Raw genomic sequence first — 27,035 nt, 5'->3', positions numbered from 1 at the left:
AATAACACTGATGGGTCAAATCATGCAAATGAGGTTCTGGGAAACATTGGTTCAAATGACAATGAGGTGTCAAATCCAAATGAGGTTGTGCATAACCATGGTTCTAATCACAATACCGTGTCACATGCAAATGAGGTTCTGAATAATGATGGCTCAAATAACAATGCTGTGTCAAATGGAAATGAGGATGTGGATAATATTGGGCCAAATGACAGTGTTTCTATTACTGGAGGTAACTCAAATGTGTCACATGGGAGCTCTAGACATTCAATGTCTTCTACTGCATCTGCATGCATCAAGGCAGAGGCTGAAAGGGCTGCACTCCTGACTATGGAGGCTGCCTTAAAAGAAAAGCATGAGCTGGAAGCCATGGAGGAACAAATAAGGAAACGAAAGGAATTGCTTGAAGTGCAAAGTCAAATTGCTGCTCAGACAGCCAAGGTGACTGTCCTCAGGAACAGAGGGTCTGACATTGGAAGTAGAGTCCCAGATGGAATGAATTCATATGTGTCAAAACAAAAGTCTGCTCTCAACCCCTCTGCTGTGCAATTTGTTCCACAAACTTCAAGTCGTCATGTCAGTCAATACAGTCTTCCACCTACAGGAGGCAGCAAAGCTGCAAAACCGACTCAACCACATCAGAACCCATACAACCAGTACAATCCAGCCACAGGAGCTGCCAAAGCCACGCCATTACAGTCTCAGCAGCTACAGGTGCCATACAGTCGGCTCAACACTGCAGCCACAATGCCAATTGGAACAGGAGCATGGTGCAAAGAAACCAGTTCGCAAGGAACCAGAACAAAGATATATGCTCCAAATCACAACCCAAGCATGCCTCAAAGGTTTCAACAGTCATATTCCACTGCATATCCACCACAGCAACAGAACCAAGTCAATGAGGAGGACCAAGACAGCATGCCACAAAGATCTCAACATCTACATCACACTGTACATCCACCACAACAATCCAACCGACACAGTGAGCACCAAGACAATATTTTCACAATCATGCAGAAGCAAAATGACATCACAGCATTACTAGTGCAACAGCAATCTTCACTATCATTACCCCCCAGGGACATACCAATCTTTGATGGAAACCCTCTTGAGTACAACACATTTGTTAGAGCCTTTGAACATGGAGTGGAAAGAAAAGCTGCTAGCAGTGTGGACTGCTTGTACTATCTGGAGCAGTATACTCGAGGGCAACCTAGAGAACTGGTGAAGAGCTGTCAACACATGCCATCTGACAGGGGGTATCAAAAGGCCAGGATGCTCTTACAAGAACGCTTTGGAAATGAGCAGAAAATAGCCACTGCATATATGGAGAGAGCACTTGGATGGGAACCTGTGAAATCGGAGGACATCAAGGCTTTACAAGCATTTTCATTGTTCCTACGCATCTGCTGTAATGCTATGGAGGACATCAGCTACATGTCAGAAATGAATATGCCATCTAACATACGTGCAATAATCATGAAGTTACCATACAAACTGAGAGAAAAATGGAGAAACATTGCTTTTGAGCATCAGGAGAAACGTCACCGTCAGGCAGGTTTCAGTGACTTTGTGAACTTCATGGAGAGACAAGTGTCTATTGCTTCTGATCCACTTTATGGAGACATTCAAGACACATCAGTCTCATTGTCAAAACTCAAGTTTGGAAATAAAGTGTCACAGGGACGCATACAGGAGAAAGGAAGCAGTTTTGCTACATCTGTGATTTCTGAAAATGAAAAGGAGAGAGACTTACCTGATCAGCCTACAAAAGAATCCTGTCTGCTGTGTGAAGAGGGCCACGTATTGGATGTGTGCCCCAAGATGGAGAAGAAGCAGCATTGTGACAAAATTGACTTTCTAAAAAGGAAGGGTGCTTGTTTTGGATGTCTATCTGTTGGGCACGTAAATTCACAGTGTCACAGTAGGCTGTATTGCAAAGTATGTAACCTGAAACACCCTACCATTCTCCATATCCATGCAAAGGAATGGGAAGAAATGAAATCAAAGGACACACTAGAAGAAACCGGGCTGAGTCGAGCCACCACTCCCAAGACTTGCGGCCATATAGGGGCCGGAAGCACAGGATTGCGTCTTGTCTATTGTGCCTGTAAAGATCAAGGCAAAGAAAGGCAGCACAACTTTAAGGACTTATGCATTCCTAGATCCCGGCAGTTCATCCACTTTCTGCTCTGAGCAACTGATGAGGAAGCTAAAGGTGAGAGGAAAGAACACTAGATTCCTAATGAAAACGATGAATCAAGAAAGCTTCGTCAACAGTCACGTCATCTCGGGACTAGAGGTCGCTGCACTCAACAGTAATACCTACATTGAGTTGCCTGATGTATACACCCAAGGAAAGATGCCTGTGACTCGTGATAACATCCCACGGCAAGAAGACTTGGATGCTTGGCCATATCTGAACTCTGTGGAAATTCCTGCTATTGATGCTGAGGTGGAGCTGTTAATTGGAACTAACTCTCCAGAAGCAATGGAGCCATGGGAAGTGATAAACAGCAGGGGTAAAGGACCTTACGCTGTTAAAACCCTATTGGGATGGGTTGTCAACGGACCATTGAGAGGAGGCAATGAGAGTGGGATTAGCTGCCCCACTATCACAGCCAATCACATATCCATGGCTCAGATAGAGGAACTGCAGATGAAGCAAGACAATCATGACGTCAGTGAGAAATCAACAGAGGACAGGCAACAAATGCCCATACAAGACTGCAAGCTCATGCAGATTGCTGACACTTCAGCTGAACTCAAGAACGAACATTCCTGCTTGAAATTTCCTTTGAGAGAGGACAATGTTGTCATGCCCACCGACCACCACCTTGCTGAGCAAAGGGTCTTTGCTATGGGAGGAAGGCTTGGCAAAGGAGCCACGCCTGATGACACACAACTTCCACTCGTTCCTGCGAAGGACCAGCACACAACCAACATTGTTGGAGCAGAATGTAAGATGAGAGAAGCTCTCTCTCATCTGAACCAGAAGAAAGTCTCAGACTCACTACTTAATTCTGGAGTGAAGTGGAGCTTCAATACTCCAGCTGCATCCCACCATGGAGTGTGGAAAAGGGTCATTCACATGGTCAGGAAGGTGCTTAACTTTATTCCTCATCAGCAGCATCTGGATGATGGACTACAAACACTCCTATGCAAAGTGGAAGCCATATTGAATGACCGTCCCATCACAAAAACCTCAGAGGATCCAAATGATCTCGAACCCTTGACTCCAAATCATATTCTCTCGTTGAAAGGCAAACCTCCTCTACCACCACAGCTTTTCAACAAAAATTACCCCTACTCCAAACATCGATGGAGGCAAGTTCAATTCCTCGCCAATCTCTTTTGGCACAGATGGATTCGGGAGTACGTACCACTGTTGCAGGAGAGACAACGGTGGCCAAAGGACAAGAGGAACCTTGTCGCAGAAGACGTTATCATGGTAGCGGACTCGAATGCGCCTCGTGGATCCTGGCTGTTGGGCAGGGTCCTGCAGACCTTTCCTGACAGACATGGACTCGTGCGGTCTGTGAAAGTCTGGACCAAGTACAACGTCCTGGAGCGACCGATCACATAAAGACTGAAACCCATTCTCTATTACTGGGGTTACCAACCCTATTGGATACATACACGAACATTATGAACTACATGAACAATGAACATTATGAGTTGAACACTGATGTGGACTATTTATTTGGCTACAATGTTTTGTACTTGTTGAATTGTTATGTTTTCATACAGTAACAATTAGGGGCCGGAGTGTTGTAGCCAATTTGATGATTTTGTACTGTGATTTGATTTTGTATTTGTAGGTGTCACAGGTGCACAGCAGGAGGGAATTTGGGAAACTCCACAGGGAAGCCACACAGTTTTTCAACCGTGCGTGTTTTGTTTGTTTTTCAGTTATTATGAGTTAATTTTGGTTTATTTTGCAACACCATTTTGTTTAAGTTACAGTTAAGTACCCGGTTTATGTTGTGCTTTGATAACACCCTGCAATCGAAATAAAACCTTAAATGCACTCCACGACAAGATCTGATTTACTGTCAACACCACGCGTTGGAAAGAGCTTCATTCACACCATATCCCTCACTGGCATCCTTTTGTTGAAGTTGCCTTTACAGTGTTGTAGATGTGACAGGAGTAGAGGTTCAGCCAGACTGTTGAACACTCAACATTGTTTTACTTACTTTATTTTTTAATTCAAGACATTTTTCCTACACATTGTTAACAATGAATTTTCTACATTAGCCGATATTTTAAAATAAAACAACATATAAGCTGTTTATATTCGGACATGGGCTAACATTTCAATAACTGTGAATCCCTATAGTATTTGGAATAAAATTCACTGTTTTCCAAAATGTCAGTTTGTCACCTCCCTCTTCACATTCAATAGATCCCGTGATCTTTTGTGGCCAGATGTAATTTCCGGGTGTCTAGGACTATAGAAAACAATAATTAAGAAATCGCTGTGCGATTTGGTAAAACAAATACATTTACCCTCTTGTTCGAATGCCCCCGCCCCCTGCCAAAAATAGCTAAAAGTGTTTAAACAAAATAAAGCAGCAAATTAAAAAATATATAACACTCATCTTTTACTTTCTCCAATAACCTAAAACATGAACCTTGGTTGAAAAACCCCAAAGTTGTCCTTTAAGGTTTAACATGAAGAGAAAAACAAAAGATCAGGAGAATGGAGGCCTCTATTGACAGGATTGATTGAATAGTTTATTAGACAGAGTTCAGTCAAACACTGATTCAAACACAAAATCAACAACAAAAATCACACTTGTGTGAAGTGAGGGGAGCTCTTATCACATCATACATCACATTCCATGCTCAGCCAATCAAATCATCACAAATGTCATTCGGCCAATCACTTTAAGCGTCTTCACTTTTCTGCCCTCACAATTTTATCCTCAATATGTACATCAGCCAATCAAATCATTGCTATGAGGTGATGATCAGCCAAATAAATCATCGCTATGGGTGATATCAGCTAATCAAATCATTGTGTTTGTGTTCACACAAAGACAAAGCTCAATAGGAGGAGCTAGCGCCCCAAAAACAACAACAACAAAATATATCATTACAGGAAATAATAAAACACTAAATGTACAGAGTGGGAGAAAGTTAGGAGGGGGCGTGGTCACCTGTTTAAAAGAGAAGTGATCATTTCCTCTCCATTGGGCCTGCTGAAAGGTGGACTTTCAGGCCTGTTTTAAAATATGTAAGTGATCTGCATTTTTTGAGGGAAGGGGTCAGGGCATTCCACGCCTGGTTGGCCGTGCTGTAGAAGGAGAATTTACCCATATTTGTTTTGAAATATAGGAGCAGTATAATAATCCATAATATTGTCCTTGTCTATCGACCTCCCTACGAATATACAGCTGTTTAATTTGATCCTCCCAGTGAGCTGATTTTTCATTCATTCAAGTTTTGTTTATTCTCAAAGTTACACCGAGTAATCAAATTCATTTTCAGTGTCGTCGAGTAATACAATATATAATATCATATAGAAAAAACATCACAATACATCAGAAGATCAGGAAAAGAAAAACAAAAGATATACATGTGAATTACATAGGTTTACAAATAAAAAGATAAGACAAATTTCAAAACGATCTAAAAACAATTACATATTGTGGGAGTCTGTGTGCTCACCAAGGTTTTACCATAGCTATCACCCGTAATACATCAAATCAATGAGTGATAAACAGAGACTAGGGATTTAAGAGTGGATGCTGCTGCATGTCTAAAGATTATGTCTCCATAATCCAAGACAGACAGGAACACATAGTTGAAACTTTATTTTTTTACCCCATGGTGTGAATGCAATGGTGTCTTAACAAGTAACCTGAGTTATTTAAACTTTGGTCACACCGTTTAAAGTGGACATCTTTTGTATTGTCCTGTGAGAACTGTGGACACGAAGGTGTGACTTCAGATTACGTGAACTGTTGAAACTCTTGTCACAATGTTTGCATTGGAAAGGTTTTTCTCCAGTGTGGACACTCTGGTGTGTTTTCAGGGAAGATGATGCAGTAAAACCTTTGTCACAATGTTTACATTGGAAAGGTTTTTCTCCAGTGTGGACATGCTGGTGTGTCTTCAGGAGAGATGAGTCTCTGAATCTCTTGTCACAATGTTTACATTGGAAAGGTTTTTCTCCACTGTGGACACGAAGGTGTCGCTTCAGGAGAGATGAGTCCCTGAAACTCTTGTCACAATGTTTACATTGGAAAGGTTTTTCTCCAGTGTGGACACGAAGGTGTCGCTTCAGGAGAGATGAGTCTCTGAAACTCTTGTCACAATGTTTACATTGGAAAGGTTTTTCTCCAGTGTGGACATAATGGTGTGTCCTCAGGTTACCTGATCCACTAAAACTCTTGTCACAATGTTTACATTGGAAAGGTTTTTCTCCAGTGTGCACACGAAGGTGTCGCTTCAGGAGAGATGAGTCAAATAAACTCTTGTCACAATGTTTACATTGGAAAGGTTTTTCTCCAGTGTGAACATGCTGGTGTGTTTTCAGGAGAGATGACCGACTGAAACTCTTGTCACAATGTTTACATTGGAAAGGTTTTTCTCCAGTGTGGACACGAAGGTGTCGCGTCAGTAGAGATGAGTATCTGAAACTCTTGTCACAATGTTTACATTGGAAAGGTTTTTCTCCAGTGTGGACATACTGGTGTGTTTTCAGGGAAGATGATGCAGTAAAACTCTTGTCACAATGTTTACATTGGTAAGGTTTTTCTCCAGTGTGGACACGAAGGTGTCGCTTCAGTAGAGATGAGGCTCTAAAACTCTTGTCACAATGTTTACATTGGAAAGGTTTTTCTCCAGTGTGGACACTCTGGTGTGTTTTCAGGGAAGATGATGCAGTAAAACTCTTGTCACAATGTTTACATTGGAAAGGTTTTTCTCCAGTGTGCACACGAAGGTGTCGCTTCAGGAGAGATGAGTGAAAGAAAATCTTGTCACAATGTTTACATTGGAAAGGTTTTTCTCCAGTGTGCACACGAAGGTGTCGCTTCAGGAGAGATGAGTCAAAGAAACTCTTGTCACAATGTTTACATTGAAAAGGTTTTTCTGCAGTGTGGACACGAAGGTGTGACCAAAGGGAACTTGAATGACTGAAACTCTTGTCACAATGTTTACATTGGAAAGGTTTTTCTCCAGTATGGACACGAAGGTGTGTCTTTAGGACACTTGAATGACTGAAACTCTTGTCACAATGTTTACATTGGAAAGGCTTTTCTCCAGTGTGGACACGAACGTGTCGCTTTAGTTTACCTGACTTACTGAAACTCTTGTCACAATGTTCACAGTTAAAAGGTTTTTCTCCAGTGTGGACACGCTGGTGCTTCTTCAGGGAACCTGAGTCACTGAAACTCTTGTCACGTGGTTCGTCATCATCGTCTTCACTGGTCTCCTCCCAATCATCACTGTCTTCAGTGACTTCAGTGTCAGATTCAAGTTCAACTTCAATCTCAGAGCAGTGGGAAGATATGTGTTCTTCTTCTTCATCATCATCATTTTCTTCTTCACCTTTCACTGCTAGTAATGTCAACGTTGACCCAACAGGTTCCTCTGGTCTTTGAAGTAGTTCCTCCTGTTCCTCTTTAAGCTCCTCCTGTTCCTCATTAATGTGTGGAGGCTCTGGTTCCTCCTGGAGCAGACTTGGGCTCCTCTCCTGTTCAGGAGAAACCTCCCCTTTACACACAACCATGTGCAGGATGTCTAGGAGCAGAAACATAACATGATGGTCAACACTGGATTGCTAAAATGTAAATACATTCTTCTTCCATGTACAAAATGAGCTATTACCTACCAAGATAAGATTGACTAAACCGTTACTAACTAGAGGATATTACTGTTCTGAAAGATTTTAGCAAAATACATTGTTTCTTCAGGAACAATATTTTTTTTCACATGAAACTTACTGAGGTGTGGCTGGTCTTCAGCTTCCTGTTTAATAGAAACGTCTTCAGCTTCCTGTTTAATAGAAACATCTTCAGCTTCCTGTTTAATAGAAACGTCTTCAGCTTCCGGTTTAATAGAAACATCTTCCTGTTTAATAGAAACGTCTTCAGCTTCCTGTTTAATAGAAATGTCTTCCTGTTTAATAGAAACGTCTTCAGCTTCCGGTTTAATAGAAACGTCCCTGGCTGAGTCTGGAGAGTTCATCTTCACCTGGGAGTGATGCATCATGGGTATTGTAGTTATTATGAGTCTGGAGAGTTCGTCATCACCTGCAGTCTGGACTCCGGTCTGAAATCAAGTGAATAAGGAAGGACTTTAATAACTGGAGACCTATAGTCCAGCAGCCAGGGGTGGGGAGTGGGAAATGTGTTTTTATTGGCCTAAAATATTGCCTATATACTTAAAAATACTTAAATTAATGAGTCCACTTGCTGACCGGCTGTCGGTATTGAGCAATTTATTTTAATAAGGTCTTATATGTGACCATACCATTACCTATATACGGCAAGATGTCAACATTTAATTATGCTTTAAAACACTTTGGCCGCCAGCATTTGATAACTTGTGATATAATTCACGCCAGCATTTTCCCTGTTTAACTCTTATTTTGAAGAGCAAAAAACCCAGACCAGAAGTTATGATCTTATGTTAGGGTGTGTGACGATGCATCATCATTCCATGTTTACCGCGGGTGCTGCTAAAACATAATGGAGGCGCATCACAGCGCCGGCTCTGGGCCGTGGAATAAACCTCGTTTGGACCAAAAATGCCATCTGGGACAAGGAATAGGATACAGGCGAATAAAAGAAACAGAATCAAACCCCGGCCCTACCCTAACTGGGTCGGCCCGAGGCTCGGCCAGACCCTAACAATTACCATAATGTTAACACTTTCATCGCCCCCCTGGTGTCCATGTAAAATTACTGCAGGCAGCCAGGGAATATCTGTGAATAAGCGCCAACTACTTCCGGCCCACACAGCCCAATACAACGAGAGGAGGAGCAAAACGTTTTACAAGCAGCAGCCGACATGTCTTAGTTTTCACCACAAGCGGTAATATGGCTTGTGTGATGCTATCATAAATCACTATTTACATCTGAACGTTGGGCGGATTGGACTAAAACAACAATTTTGGACTATTTTAGTAAACAAGCAGCAAATAAACGACAATGAGCAACCCGGGTTGTCATGATTCTGAATCCATTCCAAGCATTCGTTTTGCACAAAAAACACTCATTGGGCTAAAAACGGCCATAGCCGTCATCATAAATGTGATGAGGTCAGCACATTTTGGGCACATCGACAAGTGGCTATTGCCGTTTTTAGCCCAAGGAGTGTTTTTGTGGATGGAATGGATTCAGAATCCTTAACTTATATAGGTTGTTAATGGTATGGTCACATTTATCCTCCTATAAAAAATAATTGCAAGTCGACTCATGAATGTATGTATATAAACAACATTTCAGGAAAAAAAAACAATATAAATTTCCCGCTTTAAACAAAAGAAGCCTGTTGGCTGCCAGACTAACGATGCGTAGCCTGCGGAGTTAGTTCAGGCAGACATACTCGAGGGGGTTCATGCCATGCTCAAGGCGCATACTATACTCAAGGGGTTAACATGCTGCATTAAGAGTGTATAAGCGTGTGCAAGTCCCACACATCATTCGCTGATGTGGCAGTCAGCTGACCTATTGGGCGAGCTACTTAAGCTCACCAGTCTGCATGCTCTTCCTGCCTTCCTCTGCATATGGTTCCTGGTTGTTATGTGATGTTTGCTACCACCACCACCCCAGCACCACGGTGAGCTCTGTTATTTATGCTCCCCATGGGGGTTTTATTGTATATCTATCTCCCTGCTCTTAATGTTTTACGATGGTGTTTAATCGCACCGAGCAGGGAGAAAATGCAGCAGAGCCAAACGCCAAGTATAATATTGTATGCACACTTGTATTCTCATTCTCTAATAAATATTGGTTAAATCTATTCGTGAGTTGTCTGACTGAACTAGTGGTGTTAGCCCAACTCTCCAACATTTACATTTTTTAATTCAGGATTCCAAGTGTGGGTTGTGCGCGTGTGCACTTTGGTTTCAAGGAGTGTGGTGAGGAACAACAAACCAATACCGTGTTAAGATGTGTTAAATGGTGTGTTAGGGTTACATTTCAATGGTGTGTGCACCCACAACACAATAGGGCAGTAACCAAAGTCGACTTCTCAACAAGTCGACTTCATTGTCACAAGTCAACTCGCACCAGGAGAAGTCGAAAAAATAATTAAACTAGAAAGTGCCCCTCGGGCACAGGTCTCCACCAAGCCAGGTCAGGTTGTGGCCTCCTGGTGGCGCTATAACAGGTCAATGTGAAAAGGGTTGGATATAATCCTCAGCCTAGTAAGAAAGTGTGTGAAAGATTTCACGTAAATTGCATGCTGCGTTCATGATTTGAGGATTTTTGTTCAAAACGAGCCAATCTTGCAAACTTTGAAAGCTAATTATAGCCAATTAGGATGGAATATGAAATATCGGACAGATCCGACTTGATCACATGACTGTAGAGATACTGTGTAACAAGATTTGTGTAGCGAGATTTTTGGACAGAATGAGGTGGAGTAACATAACAAAACAAAAGCTGCCTCATGGTGGCGCTATAATAGGCCGCTCTAGAAAATGCAGGGCAGAGGTTCATCGTTGGCATCCAGGGAGTGTGTGTGCAAAGGACGGACGGACCCACACATGGACGGAGTGCAAAACATACTCTCTCCCCATGCCTTTGGCCTGGTGGAGACACAAATCTGATTGACTAAGATGTATGTGTTAACATTACAGTGGACAGAGTACAAATCCCGCTCATTTACAAACTACGTTTGCACCTTTGACAACCTGCAGCTTGAAAAGGCCTTCAGCTCAGCTCTGAACTCGGTAGAATCTGCACCTGGCTCGCTGATAACAAACTATCATTACACCTGGGAAAAACTGAATCCATTCTCTGTGGATCAAATAGTAATCTCAACAAGGCAGATGGCATCTTGGTTAGAGTGGGCGACAATAGTATCACACAGAAAGATGAAATTACCTACCTAGGTTCCATCCTGGAGGCTAATTTTCCCTGTGATAAAATGGCCACCAATGTAAAAAAAAAACTTAACCAAAGAACAAGATTCCTATACAGGATCTCCTCACTCTCACTGGTCAACAAAAACACCATGAAGACCCTAACAGGAGCCCTCGTAAAAGATTTATTTGAATCCTTTAGCGCTGTCTAGTGTTAGAATTCTCCCACTGCCGAGGTCTGCTCCCACTCTACGGAGCTTGTTTCCTTTCCGGGTTAAACAGGAAGGTGGGGGCCTCTGTGAGGACCACAACACCACTCGCATCAGCGACACCACAGCCTTTAGCTAGCAGTACAACCAGCTACATTTTCTCAGCGATGCGGTACAAACTCAAAAATGATTTACGATCGTCATGGACAGCTCTCGAACCTTTGGAGATACGGCGCTTTGAAAATCATGTTATAATGGAGGCTCAACGGAGCTGGATTTAAAAATCCCATCGCTGATGGGAGGCTCTCCATATTAGCCAGAAAAATGCTAAAAGGTAAACAGACGGACGGAACGTTCATATATGGAGTAAACGGTTGTCTACGAACATACGCGTAGATAGCACCAGTAGGTACCATTAGCCTAGCTACATTTATAAACGTAGATAGCACCAGTAGGTACCGTTAGCCTAGCTACATTTATAAACATAGATAGCAGCAAAATAATTAACTATGCATGCACCTCTTGGTACCACAGCACCTCAAAAGCCCCTTAAAACAAGGCTCCAGACTTCCCAAAACCAACTGGTCAGGCTACTACTTGCCCTCACTCCCCGAACCCACATCACCCCTGCCCATTTTCATAGGCTGCCACTGGAATGGCTTAGGTTGACGACAGTACAGCATTTTGCAATGGGCCTGGCCTACAAGATTCACTACCTTCACTACCACCGAAATACTTCCTTGATGTAAATGAAGTCCACATTCTCAACACCAGAGGGAGTTCAACAAACCACATGCAACTCAGATTAGGCTAAAACAATGGATTCAATTAATTTTGCTCCTATGCCACTAAATGTGGAACGCCCTACTAACATCAATTAAGAAATTGACAAGTTACAATATTATTACTGCTGCTAGTATTAACTACTGCTTATTTAGGATCACATTTATAACAGACTGATTGATTGAAGCGAAAATGGAAGCTATCGTTCTCATGATAATACAAATCTAAACATTTTTGTAAAAAAAAGATGATCTGCCTAATGATGATGTCACTGGAGGACGGTGAGGCACAGACTGAGTAGAAAAGAATTGTGCCATTTTATCATGATTATTAATGAGGACCTATTATATGAAGATAGGTTGAAAAGTGGTGAAGTGGTCCTTTAACTGTTTGCAGAATTACAGTACATTTCAAGTACAACTGTGGACGACGAGTAAGCATTACTTGTTTACAATCGGGTCCACCCTTTTCAATTAATCAGAACATGTAGAGACGTACAGAGATATACTTCTATATAGTAACCAAAAACAGGAAATCATCATAAAAGGAGGTAAAAGGGGAAAAACATCTAGGGCTCCATCTTGCCATTTTTTACTATTTTGAAAAACATATTAAAATAGTTCAACTAGCCGATCTACATCGAGACATTGTGAGCTTGTAGATCGGCCATTTGAACTATTTTAAAAGTTTTTTTTTTTTTTTAAATTAAAAAAATAACAAATTAGTTTAGGGATAAGGGGTGGCGCAAGATATACCCCATAGTGAGGGGAAAAGGGGTGGGTGGGGTGGTGGGGGGTATTCAGACTTTACGGGGGGCAGTTTCGAATTGCAGCCGTCCGTAGGTGGCCTTAAAACAAGTTACAATATTATTACTGCTGCTAGTATTAACTACTGCTTGTTTATAACAAGTTACAATATTATTACTGCTGCTATTATTAACTACTGCTTGTTAAGAATCATTTATAACTAACTATCAGATATGAGAGAAATACTCGTCGTGTTGTTCCATGTTAAAAGATGAGTCAATAATATAAAAGATAAATGTAGTAAAAACAAGGATTCTGCAGGACCTCAACTTTGAGGTCCTGAGTGACGTAGGGCAACCGAGCGCTCAACGTTAAAGCCCAGCTGCACGGGGTTTCCCGGTCATGAATCCACGGGTCCGCCTGTAGTCCCTCCTCCTACCACTAGGACCCAGAGCTTCAACGTTGGAAAGTCTGCCTGCCCCCTTGGTGTGAACGCACATAGGCCTACTGTGCAAGGGCTGTGCGCATGCGCACTAGCCCTGCTGCTGCAGAGCCATATAAAGTGAGACAGAGTTACGTTACGACAACTCTGTCACGGGGCTTCAGTCCAATGGCGGCTCTTCTACAAAGACTTCTATTGAAAAGGGACATCCGGGAGTTTACGGAATGCATTGCATTCTACAATGCATTGCATTCTACAAGCTTGTAGCGTGGCACCGAGTGCCGCGCTACAAGCTTGTAGATCTACTATTTTTTACTTTTGACGTTTTAACTCGAATCTTTGCTCCTGGGGTCCTTGGAACAACATATTTTCAGATGGGGGTCTAAATGGGTTAAGAGCAATGTAAAGTGTGATGCATTCACAATAAAAGGACATTTGAATACAATCAAAACTATTGGTTTAGAATAGAAAAATAAGAATAAAATAAAAAGCAAACTGAATACAGACCCACAAACCTCAGTAAAAAGCAGCAGTAAACAGAAACGTCTTGGGCTTTGACTTCAAACAAAGTGTAGATGTGACAGGAGTTGGGTTAGGTAGAGGTTCAGACAGACTGTTGAACACTCAACATTGTGACAGGAGTTGGGTTAGGTAGAGGTTCATCCAGCCTGTTGAACACTCAACATTGTGACAGGAGTTGGGTTAGGTAGAGGTTCAGACAGACTGTTGAACACTCAACATTGTGACAGGAGTTGGGTTAGGTAGAGGTTCAGACAGTTGAACACTCGACATTGTTTTACTTACGTTATTTTTTAATTAAATACATTTTTCACACACATTGTTAACAATACATTTTCAAAACTTCCAAAGTATTTTATCTAGGGATGGACAATATTTTATCAAATCGGTATGGGTCGATGTTGGCCTTAAAATGCAATATTGGTATTAGCCGATGTTTTAAAAATACTACATTGAAGCTGTTTATATTCGGACATGGGCTAACATTTCAATAACTGTGAATCCCTATAGTATTTGGAATAAAATTAATTGTTTTCCAGAATGTCAGTTTGTCACCTCCCTCTTCACATTCAATAGATCCTGTGATCTTTTGTGGCCAGATGTAATTTCCTGGGGTCTAGGACTATACAAAACGATAATTAATCGTTTACCCGCCAGGAACATAGGAATATTAACACGTAGAATCTTGTAGCCTGCCACAAACGGAAAAGCCGTTTTAACAGCGATGTATTCATTAATGCATGTTTTAATACGATCGTATCGAAATCTACCGTCCGTTAGCTTTGTTATAATTCTGACACAATGGGCGCGGCCATTTTGAAAATGCGCGCGCATCCACTAACATTGCCGGCTCTGTTTTCAGACGGCTTTATCTCACAGAAGCGACATTGCAGAGGACGCTTTGTCCCAGACAAGCGTTTTCAACGGCCTGTAGCAGGCGCTGTGATACTCGCGGTCCACTTTTTCCACCACCGACCGAGAGAACGAGCACCAGCTTCGTCAACACACACGGAATGGTTTCATAGTAAAATGCGATACGGATATTTGGCTCTTCAAAGTAAGTGTCACGCGTGATTAAACCATGGCAATACGCAATCGAGGGATTAATTAATGGCGGCAGGCTAAGAGTTAAGAAATCGCTGTACAATTTGGTAAAACAAATACATTTACGAATTTACAAATGCCCCCGCCCCCTGTCAAAATAGCTAAAAGTGTTTAAACGAAATAAAGCAGCAAATGAAAATATATATAACACTCATCTTTTACTTTCTCTAATAACCTAAAACATGAACCTTGGTTGAAAAAAACCCCAAAGTTGTCCTTTAAGGTTTAATATGAGGAGAAAAACCAAAGATCAGGAGAATGGAGGATTGATTGATTGAATAGTTTATTAGACATGAATGTAAAACAGCAACAGAGTTCAGTCAAACTGATTACAACAAAAATCCACAACAGAAATCACACTTGTGTGAAGTTCTTTCATCATACATCACATTCCATGCTCAGCCAATCAAATCATCACAAATGTCATTCCGGTTAATCACTTTTGGCGTCTTCACTTTTCTGCCCTGACAATTTTATCCTCAATATGTACATCAGCAAATCAAATCATCGCTATGGGATGATGATCAGCCAATCAAATCATCGTGTTTTTGTTCACACAAAGACAAAGCCCAGTAGGAGGAGCTAGCGCCCCTCAACAAAAATTCAATATCATCAAAAACAACAACAACAAAATATATCATTACAGGAAATAATAAAACACTAAATGTACAGAGTGGGAGAGAGTTAGGATGGGGCGTGGTCACCTGTTTAAAGGAGAAGTGATCATTTCCTCTCCATTGGGCCTGCTGAAAGGTGGACATTCAGGCCTGTTTTAAAATATGTAAGTGATCTGCATTTTTTGAGGGAAGGGGTCAGGGCATTCCACGCCTGGGTGGCCGTGCTGTAGAAGGAGAATTTACCCATATTTGTTTTGAAATATAGGAGCAGTATAATAATCTATAATATTGTCCTTGTCTATCGACCTCCCTACGAACATACAGCTGTTTAATTTGATCCTCCCAGTGAGCTCATTTTTCATTCATTCAAGTTTTGTTTATTCTCAAAATTACACTGAGTAATCAAACTCATTTTCAGTGTCGTCGAGTAATACAATATCATATAGAAAAAACATCACAATACATCAGAAGATCAGGAAAAGAAAAACAAAAGATATACATTACATAGCTTTACAAATAAAAAGATAAGACAAATTTCAAAACTATCTAAAAACAGTTACATATTGTGGGGGTCTATATGCTCACCAAGGGTTTAAAACGACTTAAGGGTACCAATGTGGTCAGTTTCAATGTCGTTTGCAGGTCATTCCATGTATTAGGGCCACAGAAGCCAAAAGCATGAGATGGATTTAGGACAATCTCCAGCATGGCTTTATACAAGAACAGGTGCCCATGCAGTTTTCCAACGTTGTTATATAAGATACAATGGTGAGTACCATAGCGATCATCCGTAATAAATCTAATCGATGAATGATAAACAGACTCTAGGAATGTAAGAGTGGATGCTGCTGCATGTCTATAGATTATGTCTCCATAATCCAAGACAGACAGGAACACATGGAAACTTCTTTTTTTTTACCCCATGGTGTGAATGCAATGGTGTCTTAGCAAGTGATCCGAGTTATTTAAACTTGGGTCACACCGTTTAAATCTTTTTTTATTGTCCTGTGAGAACTGTGGACACGAAGGTGGCTCTTCGGATGACTTGAACTGTTGAAACTCTTGTCACAATGCTTACATTGGAAAGGTTTTTCTCCAGTGTGGACACGAAGGTGTTTATTCAGGTTACCTGAATCCTTGAAAATCTTGTCACAATGTTTACATTGGAAAGGTTTTTATCCACTGTGGACACGAAGGTGTCTCTTCAGATCACTTGAATTGTTGAAACTCTTGTCACAATGTTTACATTGGAAAGGTTTTTCTCCAGTATGGATACGCTGGTGATTCTTCAGGTGAGATGACTCCCTGAAACTCTTGTTACACTGTTTACAGTGGAAAGGTTTTTCTCCAGTGTGGACACGAAGGTGTCTCTTCAGATCACTTGAACTGTTGAAACTCTTGTCACAATGTTTACATTGGAAAGGTTTTTCTCCAGTGTGGACACGAAGGTGTTTATTCAGGTTACTTGAATCCTTGAAAATCTTGTCACAATGTTTACAGTGGAAAGGTTTTTCTCCAGTGTGGACACAAAGGTGTCGCTTCAGGAGAGATGAGTAACTGAAACTCTTGTCACAATGTTTACATTGGAAAGGTTTTTCTCCAGTGTGGACACGAAGGTGTGACCAAAGGGAACTAGAATGTCTGAAACTTTTGTTACAATATTTACATTGGAAAGGTTTTTCTCCAGTGTGGACACGAAGGTGTCGCTTCAGGAGAGATGAGGTAAAGAAACTCTTGTCACAATGTTTACATTGGAAAGGTTTTTCTCCAGTGTGGGCATACTGGTGTCTGTTCAGTTCACCTGACACACTGAAACTCTTGTCACAATGATTACATTGGAAAGGTTTTTCTCCAGTATGTTCACGAAAGTGTGTCTTTAGGGCACTTGAACGACTGAAACTCTTGTCACAATGTTTACATTGGAAAGGTTTTTCTCCAGTGTGGACACTTTGGTGTGTTTTCAGGGAAGATGATGCAGTAAAACTCTTGTCACAATGTTTACATTGGAAAGGTTTTTCTCCAGTGTGGACACGAAGGTGTGACTTTAGATAACTTGAACTGTTGAAACTCTTGTCACAATGTTTACATTGGAAAGGTTTTTCTCCAGTGTGGACACTCTGGTGTGTATTTAGGTGATATGACCGACTGAAACTCTTGTCACAATGTTTACATTGGAAAGGTTTTTCTCCAGTATGGACACGAAGGTGTGTCTTTAGGGCACTTGGACAACTGAAACTCTTGTCACAATCTTTACATTGGAAAGGCTTTTCTCCAGTGTGGACACGAAGGTGTTGCTTTAGGTTACCTGACTGACTGAAACTCTTGTCACAATGTTCACAGTTAAAAGGTTTTTCTCCAGTGTGGACTTGCTGGTGCTTCTTCAGGGAACCTGAGTCACTGAAACTCTTGTCACGCCGTTCGTCTTTATCGTCTTCACTGGTCTCCTCCCAATCATCACTGTCTTCAGTGACTTCAGTGTCAGATTCAAGTTCAACTTCAATCTCAGAGCAGTGGGAAGATATGTGTTCTTCTTCTTCATCATCATCATTTTCTTCTTCACTTTTCACTGCTAGTAATGTCAACGTTGACCCAACAGGTTCCTCTGGTCTTTGAAGAAGTTCCTCCTGTTCCTTTTTAAGCTCCTCTTGTTCGTCTTTAATATGTGGAGGCTCTGGTTCCTCCTGGATCAGACTGGGGCTCCTCTCCTGTTCAGGAGAAACCTCCTCTTTACACACAACCATGTGCAGGATGTCTAGGAGCAGAAACACAACATGATGGTCAACACTGGATTCTTAAAATGTAAACACATTCTTCTTCCATGTTCCATGTACTAAATGAGCTATTACCTACAAAGATAAGATTGACTAAACCGTTACTAACTACAGGTTATTACTGTTCTGAAAGATTTTAGCAAAATACATTGTTTCTTCAGGAACAATATTTTCTTTCACATGAAACTTACTGAGGTGTGGCTGGTCTTCAGCTTCCTGTTTAATATAAACGTCTTCAGCTTCCTGTTTAATAGAAACGTTTTCAGCTTCCTGTTTAATAGAAACGTCTTCAGCTTCCTGTTTAATAGAAACGTCCCAGGCTGAGTCTGGAGAGTTCATCTTCACCTGGGAGTAATGCATCATGGGTATTGTAGTTCTTATGAGTCTGGATAGTTCGTCTTCACCTGCAGTCTGGACTCCGGTCTGAAATCAAGTGAATAAGGAAGGACTTTAATAACTGGAGACCTATAGTCCGGCAGCCAGGGGTGGGGAGTGGGAAATGTGTTCTTATTGGCCTAAAATATTGCCTATATACTTAAAAATACTTAAATTAATGAGTCCACTTGCTGACCGGCTGTCGGTATTGAGCAATTTATTTTATAAGGTCTTATATGTGACCATACCATTACCTATATACGGCAAGATGTCAACATTTCATTATGCTTTAACATCTAGGCCGCCAGCATTTGATAACTTGTGATATAATTCACGCCAGCATTTTTCCGTTTAACTTTTATTTTGAAGAGCAAAAAACCCAGACCGGAAGTTATGATCTTATGTTAGGGTTTGTGACCATGCATCATCATTCCATGTTTACCGCGGGTGCTGCTAAAACATAATGGAGGCGCATCACAGCGCCGGCTCTGGGCCGTGGAATAAACCTTGTTTGGACCAAAAATTCCATCTGGGACAAGGAATAGGAGATACAGGCGATTGAAAGAAACAGAATCAAACCCCGGCCCTACCCTACCCTAACTGGGTCGGCCCGAGGCTCGGCCAGACCCTAACAATTACCATAATGTTAACACTTTCATCGCCCCCCTGGTGTCCATGTGAAATTACTGCAGGCAGCCAGGCAATATCTGTGAATAAGCGCCAACTACTTCCGGCCCACACAGCCCAATACAACGAGAGGAGGAGCAAAACGTTTTACGACATGTCTTAGTTTTCACCACAAGCGGTAATATGGCTTGCACGATGTGTTCAGAAATAGATCTGAACGTTGGGCGGATTGGACTAAAACAACAACTTTGAACTATTTTTTGGAGAAAACAAGCAGCAAAGAAACGACAATGAGCAACCCGATGCTAACGTGAGTAGCATTATGACTTGATCAATCAAAAGCACTATAAAAGACCAATTGCCGTTGATCTACGCCGGCAATGGTGCACTAAGTTTGAAGTAGCATGTGATGTGTCAAACTAGGGGGTTGTCATGATTCTGAATCCATTCCAAGCATTAGTTTTGCACAAAAAAACACACATTGGGCTAAAAACGGCAACAGCCGTCATCATAAATGTGATGAGGTCAGCACATTTTGGGCACATTTGGACAAGTGGCTATTGCCGTTTTTAGCCCAATGAGTGCTTTTGTGGATGAAATGGATTCAGAATCCTTGCCTTTATATAGGTTGTTTAAGGACCACTTTAGTTTTTTTCAACCAAGGTTCATGTTTTAGGTTGAAAGTAAAAGGTGAGTGTAATTGTTTTTTCATTTGCAGCTTTCTTTCGTTTTAGGGATTTTAGCTGTTTTTGACATGTTATAGCGATTTCTTTTTTTATTATTTACTATAGTCCTACTAGACCCCAAGAAATTACATCTGGCCACAAAAGATCACGGGATCTACTGACATATTGAGCCTATGACATTCAGTATTCAGAAATACATATTTAGCCCCATGTTCGAATGCCCCGAATGTCGAATGTCAAAAACAGCTAAAATCCCTAAAACGAAAGAAAGCAGCAAACGGAAAAAAATGAACACTCATCTTTTACTTTCTCCAATAACAACCTACAACATGAACCTTGGTTGAAAAAAACTAAAGTTGTCCTTTAATGGTATGGTCACATATATCCTCCTATAAAAAACAATTGCTCATTACCGTCAGACGGTCAGCAAGTCGACTCATGAATGTATGCATATAAACAATATGTCAGGGAAAAAAAAAAATATATATATAATTTTCCCGCTTTAAACAAAAGAAGCTGCCAGACTAATGATGCCTGCGGAGTTAGTTCAGGCAGACATACTCGAGGGGGTTCATGCCATGCTCAAGGCGCATACTATACTCAAGGGGTTAACATACTGCATTAAGGGTGTATAAGCGTGTGCAAGTCCCACACGTCATTCGCTGATGTGGCAGTCAGCTGACCTATTGGGCGGGCTACTTAAGCTCACCAGTCTGCATGCTCTTCCTGCCTTCCTCTGCATATGGTTCCTGGTTGTTATGTGATGTTTGCTCCCACCACCACCCCAGCACCACCGGTGGGCTCTGTTATTTATGCTCCCCATGGGGGTTTTATTGTATATCTATCTCCCTACTCTTACGACTTGATCACATGACTGTAGAGATACTGTGTAACAAGATTTGTGTAGCGAGATTTTTGGACAGAATGAGGAGGAGTAATATAACAAAACAAAAGCTGCCTCATGGTGGCGCAATAATAGTCAGCTCTAGAAAATGCAGGGCAAAGGTTCATCGTTGGCATCCAGGGAGTGTGTGTGCAAAGTTTGGCATTGACCCGGTTAACGGTGCTGGAGATTAGCTGGTAACGGACAGACGGACGGAGTGCAAAACATACTCTCTCCCCATGCCTTTGGCTTGGTGGAGACAAAAATCTGATTGACTAAGATGTATGTGTTAACATACTGTTAACATAGTACAAATCCTGCTCATTTACAAACTACGTTTGCACCTTTGACAACCTGCAGCTTGAAAAGGCCTTCAGCTCAGCTCTGAACTCGGTAGAATCTGCACCTGGCTCGCTGATAACAAACTATCATTACACCTGGTAATATGGCTTGCACGATGTGTTCAGAAATAGATCTGAACGTTGGGCGGATTGGACTAAAACAACAACTTTGAACTATTTTTTGGAGAAAACAAGCAGCAAAGAAACGACAATGAGCAACCCGATGCTAACGTGAGTAGCATTATGACTTGATCAATCAAAAGCACTATAAAAGACCAATTGCCGTTGATCTACGCCGGCAATGGTGCACTAAGTTTGAAGTAGCATGTGATGTGTCAAACTAGGGGGTTGTCATGATTCTGAATCCATTCCAAGCATTAGTTTTGCACAAAAAAACACTCATTGGGCTAAAAACGGCAACAGCCGTCATCATAAATGTGATGAGGTCAGCACATTTTGGGCACATTTGGACAAGTGGCTATTGCTGTTTTTAGCCCAAGGAGTGCTTTTGTGGATGAAATGGATTCAGAATCCTTGCCTTTATATAGGTTGGTTAAGGACCACTTTAGTTTTTTTCAACAAAGGTTCATGTTTTAGGTTGAAAGTAAAAGGTGAGTGTAATTGTTTTTTCATTTGCAGCTTTCTTTCGTTTTAGGGATTTTAGCTGTTTTTGACAGGGGGTGGGGGCATTCGAGCATGGGGCTAAATATCTATTTCTTTGCAAAATGTTATAGCGATTTCTTTTTTTATTATTTACTATAGTCCTACTAGACCCCAAGAAATTACATCTGGCCACAAAAGATCACGGGATCTACTGACATATTGAGCCTATGACATTCAGTAGATCCTGTGATCTTTTGTGGCCAGATGTAATTTATTGCGGTCTAGTAGGACTATAGTAAATAATAAAAAAAGAAATCGCTATAAAATGTTGTAAAGAAATACATATTTAGCCCCATGTTCGAATGCCCCGAATGTCGAATGTCAAAAACAGCTAAAATCCCTAAAACGAAAGAAAGCAGCAAACGGAAAAAAATGAACACTCATCTTTTACTTTCTCCAATAACAACCTACAACATGAACCTTGGTTGAAAAAAACTAAAGTTGTCCTTTAATGGTATGGTCACATATATCCTCCTATAAAAAACAATTGCTCATTACCGTCAGACATGAACAAGTTGACTCATGAATGTTCATGAGTTCAATGTTCAATGTTCAATGTTCAAGTTGCAAGTCGACTCATGAATGTATGCATATAAACAATATTTCAGAAAAAAAAAAAATATATATATATAATGTTCCCGCTTTAAACAAAAGAAGCTGCCAGACTAATGATGCCTGCGGAGTTAGTTCAGGCAGACATACTCGAGGGGGTTCATGCCATGCTCAAGGCGCATACTATACTCAAGGGGTTAACATACTGCATTAAGGGTGTATAAGCGTGTGCAAGTCCCACACGTCATTCGCTGATGTGGCAGTCAGCTGACCTATTGGGCGGGCTACTTAAGCTCACCAGTCTGCATGCTCTTCCTGCCTTCCTCTGCATATGGTTCCTGGTTGTTATGTGATGTTTGCTCCCACCACCACCCCAGCACCACCGGTGGGCTCTGTTATTTATGCTCCCCATGGGGGTTTTATTGTATATCTATCTCCCTACTCTTACGACTTGATCACATGACTGTAGAGATACTGTGTAACAAGATTTGTGTAGCGAGATTTTTGGACAGAATGAGGAGGAGTAATATACCAAAACAAAAGCTGCCTCATGGTGGCGCAATAATAGTCAGCTCTAGAAAATGCAGGGCAAAGGTTCATCATTGGCATCCAGGGAGTGTGTGTGCAAAGTTTGGCATTGACCCGGTTAACGGTGCTGGAGATTAGCTGGTAACGGACAGACGGACGGAGTGCAAAACATACTCTCTCCCCATGCCTTTGGCTTGGTGGAGACAAAAATCTGACTAAGATGTATGTGTTAACATACTGTTAACATAGTACAAATCCTGCTCATTTACAAACTACGTTTGCACCTTTGACAACCTGCAGCTTGAAAAGGCCTTCAGCTCAGCTCTGAACTCGGTAGAATCTGCACCTGGCTCGCTGATAACAAACTATCATTACACCTGGGAAAAACTGAATCCATTCTCTGTGGATCAAATAGTAATCTCAACAAGGCAGATGGCATCTTGGTTAGAGTGGGCGACAATAGTATCACACAGAAAGATGAAATTACCTACCTAGGTTCCATCCTGGAGGCTAATTTTCCCTGTGATAAAATGGCCACCAATGTAAAAAAAAAACGTAACCAAAGAACAAGATTCCTATACAGGATCTCCTCACTCTCACTGGTCAACAAAAACACCATGAAGACCCTAACAGGAGCCCTCGTAAAAGGTTTCTTTGAATCCTTTAGCGCCATCTAGTGTTAGAATTCTCCCACTGCCGAGGTCTGCTCCCACTCTACGGAGCTTGTTTCCTTTCCGGGTTAAACAGGAAGGTGGGGGCCTCTGTGAGGACCACAACACCACTCGCATCAGCGACACCACGGCCTTTAGCTAGCAGTACAACCAGCTACATTTTCTCAGCGATGCGGTACAAACTCAAAAATGATTTACGATCGTCATGGACAGCTCTCGAACCTTTGGAGATACGGCGCTTTGAAAATCATGTTATAATGGAGGCTCAACGGAGCTGGATTTAAAAATCCCATCGCTGATGGAGGCTCTCCATATTAGCCGGAGCAATGCTAAAAGGTAAACAGACGGACGGAGCGTTCATATATGGAGTAAACGGTTGTCTGCGAACATACGCGTAGATAGCACCAGTAGGTACCATTAGCCTACCTACATTTATAAACGTAGATAGCACCAGTAGGTACCGTTAGCCTAGCTACATTTATAAACATAGATAGCAGCGAAATAATTAACTATGCATGCACCTCTTGGTACCACAGCACCTCAAAAGCCCCTTAAAACAAGGCTCCAGACTTCCCAAAACAAACTGGTCAGGCTACTACTTGCCCTCACTCCCCGAACCACCCCTGCCCATTTTCATAGGCTGCCGCTGGAATGGCTTAGGTTGACGACAGTACAGCATTTTGCAATGGGCCTGGCCTACAAGATTCACTACCTTCACTACCACCGAAATACTTCCTTGATGTAAATGAAGTCCACAATCTCAACACCAGAGGGAGTTCAACAAACCACATGCAACCCAGATTAGGCTAAAACAATGGATTAAATTAATTTTGCTTTGAAGCGAAAATGGAAGCTATCGTTCTCATGATAATAAAAATATAAACATTTTTGTAAAAAAAAGATTATCTGCCTAATGATGATGTCACTGGAGGACGGTGAGGCACAGACTGAGTAGAAAAGAATTGTGCCATTTTATCATGATTATTAATGAGGACCTATTATATGAAGATAGGTTGAAAAGTGGTGAAGTGGTCCTTTAACTGTTTGCAGAATTACAGTACATTTCAAGGACAACTGTGGTCGACACCAGAAAGCATTACTTGTTTACAATCGGGTCCACCCTTTTCAATTAATCAGAACATGTAGAGACGTACAGAGATACACTTCTATATAGTAACCAAAAACAGGAAATCATCATACAAGGAGGTAAAAGGGGAAAAACATCTAGGGATCCATCTTGCGCCACCCTTAACATTTTAAAATAGTTCAACTAGCCGATCTACATCGAGACATTGTGAGCTTGTAGATCGGCTATTTGAACTATTTTAAAAGGTTTTTTTTAAATATTAAAAAAATAACAAATTAGTTTAGGGATAAGGGGTGGCGCAAGATATACCCCATAGTGAGGGGAAAAGGGGTGGGTGGGGTGACGGGGGGTATTCAGACTTTACGGGGGCAGTTTCGAATTGCAGCTGTCCGTAGGTGGCCTTAAAACAAGTTACAATATTATTACTGCTGCTAGTATTAACTACTGCTTGTTTATAACAAGTTACAATATTATTACTGCTGCTAGTATTAACTACTGCTTGTTTATAACAAGTTACAATATTATTACTGCTGCTAGTATTAACTACTGCTTGTTTATAACAAGTTACAATATTATTACTGCTGCTAGTATTAACTACTGCTTGTTTATAAGTTACAATATTATTACTGCTGCTAGTATTAACTACTGCTTTTTTAGGATCATTTATAACTAACTATCAGATATGAGAGAAATACTCGTCGTGTTGTTCCATGTTAAAACTAAAGATGAGTCAATAATATAAAAGATAAATGTAGTAAAAACAAGGTGAATCAGTTCATCTTACCTGCTGTGTTTCAGGGTTGAGCTGCTTAACGACCACACTGTTTTCAAACCTTTTACTGTCTATTAGTATTATTAGTATTATTGTGTTTTCAAACCACACTGCTAACAGGCTAACAGCTAGCTGTGTGTGAACGCACATAGGCCTACTGCAAGGGCTGTGCGCATGCGCACTAGCCCTGCTGCTGCAGAGCCATATAAAGTGAGACAGAGTTACGACAACTCTGTTCACGTCACGGGGCTTCAGTCCAATGGCGGCTCTTCTACATAGACTTCTATTGAAAAGGGACTCGCATCCGGGAGTTTACGGAATGCATTGGAGTCTATGGGCTCGCGCGAGTACATGAACCACGTGACCAGGCTGTTTTCTGCCCCCTCAATGTCGTAACTCGCTCTGTGGCTCTGCCCTGCTGGAGCCTGGAGCGTGCACGGTGCACGTACCATAAACGGTCACTAGGGGGAGCCATGGTACAGTGTAATACAGTGATGAGCAGCTATAGAACAGAGCTGAAAACTCTCCCATAGACATTTACTAAAATATTTATATCAATTATTCTGAGCCTAGAATCAATCCATCCAGAATCCTGGTGAGTCATGACCACAACACCTCTGATTCTGTAAGAAAAACAAACAAGATTTGTTGATATACCGGTAATTTATTGAATTATATGATTTACTACATTTAATAAATGCTCTTTGTTTAGCGTCTTTCATTTTCATTTATTCACAGAATCAGAGGTTTTATGGTCATGTATGGAAGTCCATAGGCCCAATAATTACAAAATAAATACCACAATGAAATAAATTAAAAACATAATTATATAAATACAAAATACAATTAAATAAATAAAAAATACAATTTATAAATAAATGTATTTATTTATTGTGTAATGTTTTTTATATCATTGGGGTTTCTATTTATTTCTTTGTGTTTCTTATTTATTTCATTGTGTTTCTTATTTATTTCATTGTGACTTTTAATGTCCACTTATATATATTACATGATGCCACTTTTAGCTATTTAATCAAGTCCATAGGCCCAAAAATTAAAAAATAAATATTGCAATGAAATGAATAAAATCCACTATTAAATAAATAAATAACACAATTTTATATAAAAAACGCAATGAAATAAATACAAAATGCAATTTAATAAATAAATACATTTATTTATTTTTTGAGTTTTTAATTTAATTGTGCTTTTTATTTATTTATTTTTAGTATTTATTTAATGTCTTTTTTATTTAATGCTGTCTTTTCATAAGAATGGCTTCCATTTACCGAATAATGTCTTGACATCAACGTCTGCCAATCAAGAGGAAGGGGGCGGGACCATAGGGCGGGACCTATTTTCTGGTTGGGTAATCCCTTGCTCTGGATTACTTTGGTCTGTCTGTAGCAAGAGTGTCTGGCTGCAGACCAGTAAGTGGACCCCTCGGCCGTCCCTGGGCCGTTTCGAACGGGGGGAATCTCGTTCGAACCGGGCCGCCGTCCCGGACGCGCTCCCGGGGGTCTCGTGCCCAGGTGGGGGTCCGCGGGGTATGCACACACACGCACGCGCGTTTTGGACGGGGGTCCAAAAATTGGCCTTTTTTAATGTCTAA

General features: G+C 41.1%; 1 protein-coding gene across 1 annotated transcript; it reads right to left on the bottom strand.

The window, feature by feature from the left end:
- Positions 1-2,755: 2,755 nt before the first annotated feature.
- Positions 2,756-25,577, bottom strand: LOC306919270 (uncharacterized protein; the record flags this gene model as incomplete). Its single annotated transcript, XM_079532083.1, has 5 exons — positions 25,436-25,577; positions 7,959-8,286; positions 7,372-7,755; positions 3,384-3,624; positions 2,756-2,918 (listed from the first exon to the last, which is right to left on the bottom strand). The coding sequence occupies exons 1-5, from the start codon at positions 25,571-25,573 to the stop codon at positions 2,756-2,758; spliced, it is 1,254 nt and encodes a 417-aa protein (XP_079388209.1). The 5' UTR covers positions 25,574-25,577.
- Between the last annotated feature and the right edge of the window lie 1,458 nt (positions 25,578-27,035).

Source organism: Electrona antarctica (assembly GCF_951216825.1).
Source record: "Electrona antarctica genome assembly, contig: scaffold_25, whole genome shotgun sequence".
Taxonomy (NCBI): domain Eukaryota; kingdom Metazoa; phylum Chordata; class Actinopteri; order Myctophiformes; family Myctophidae; genus Electrona; species Electrona antarctica.
Note: the sequence above shows the minus strand (reverse complement) of the source record. Positions and strands in the feature narration are given on the sequence as shown.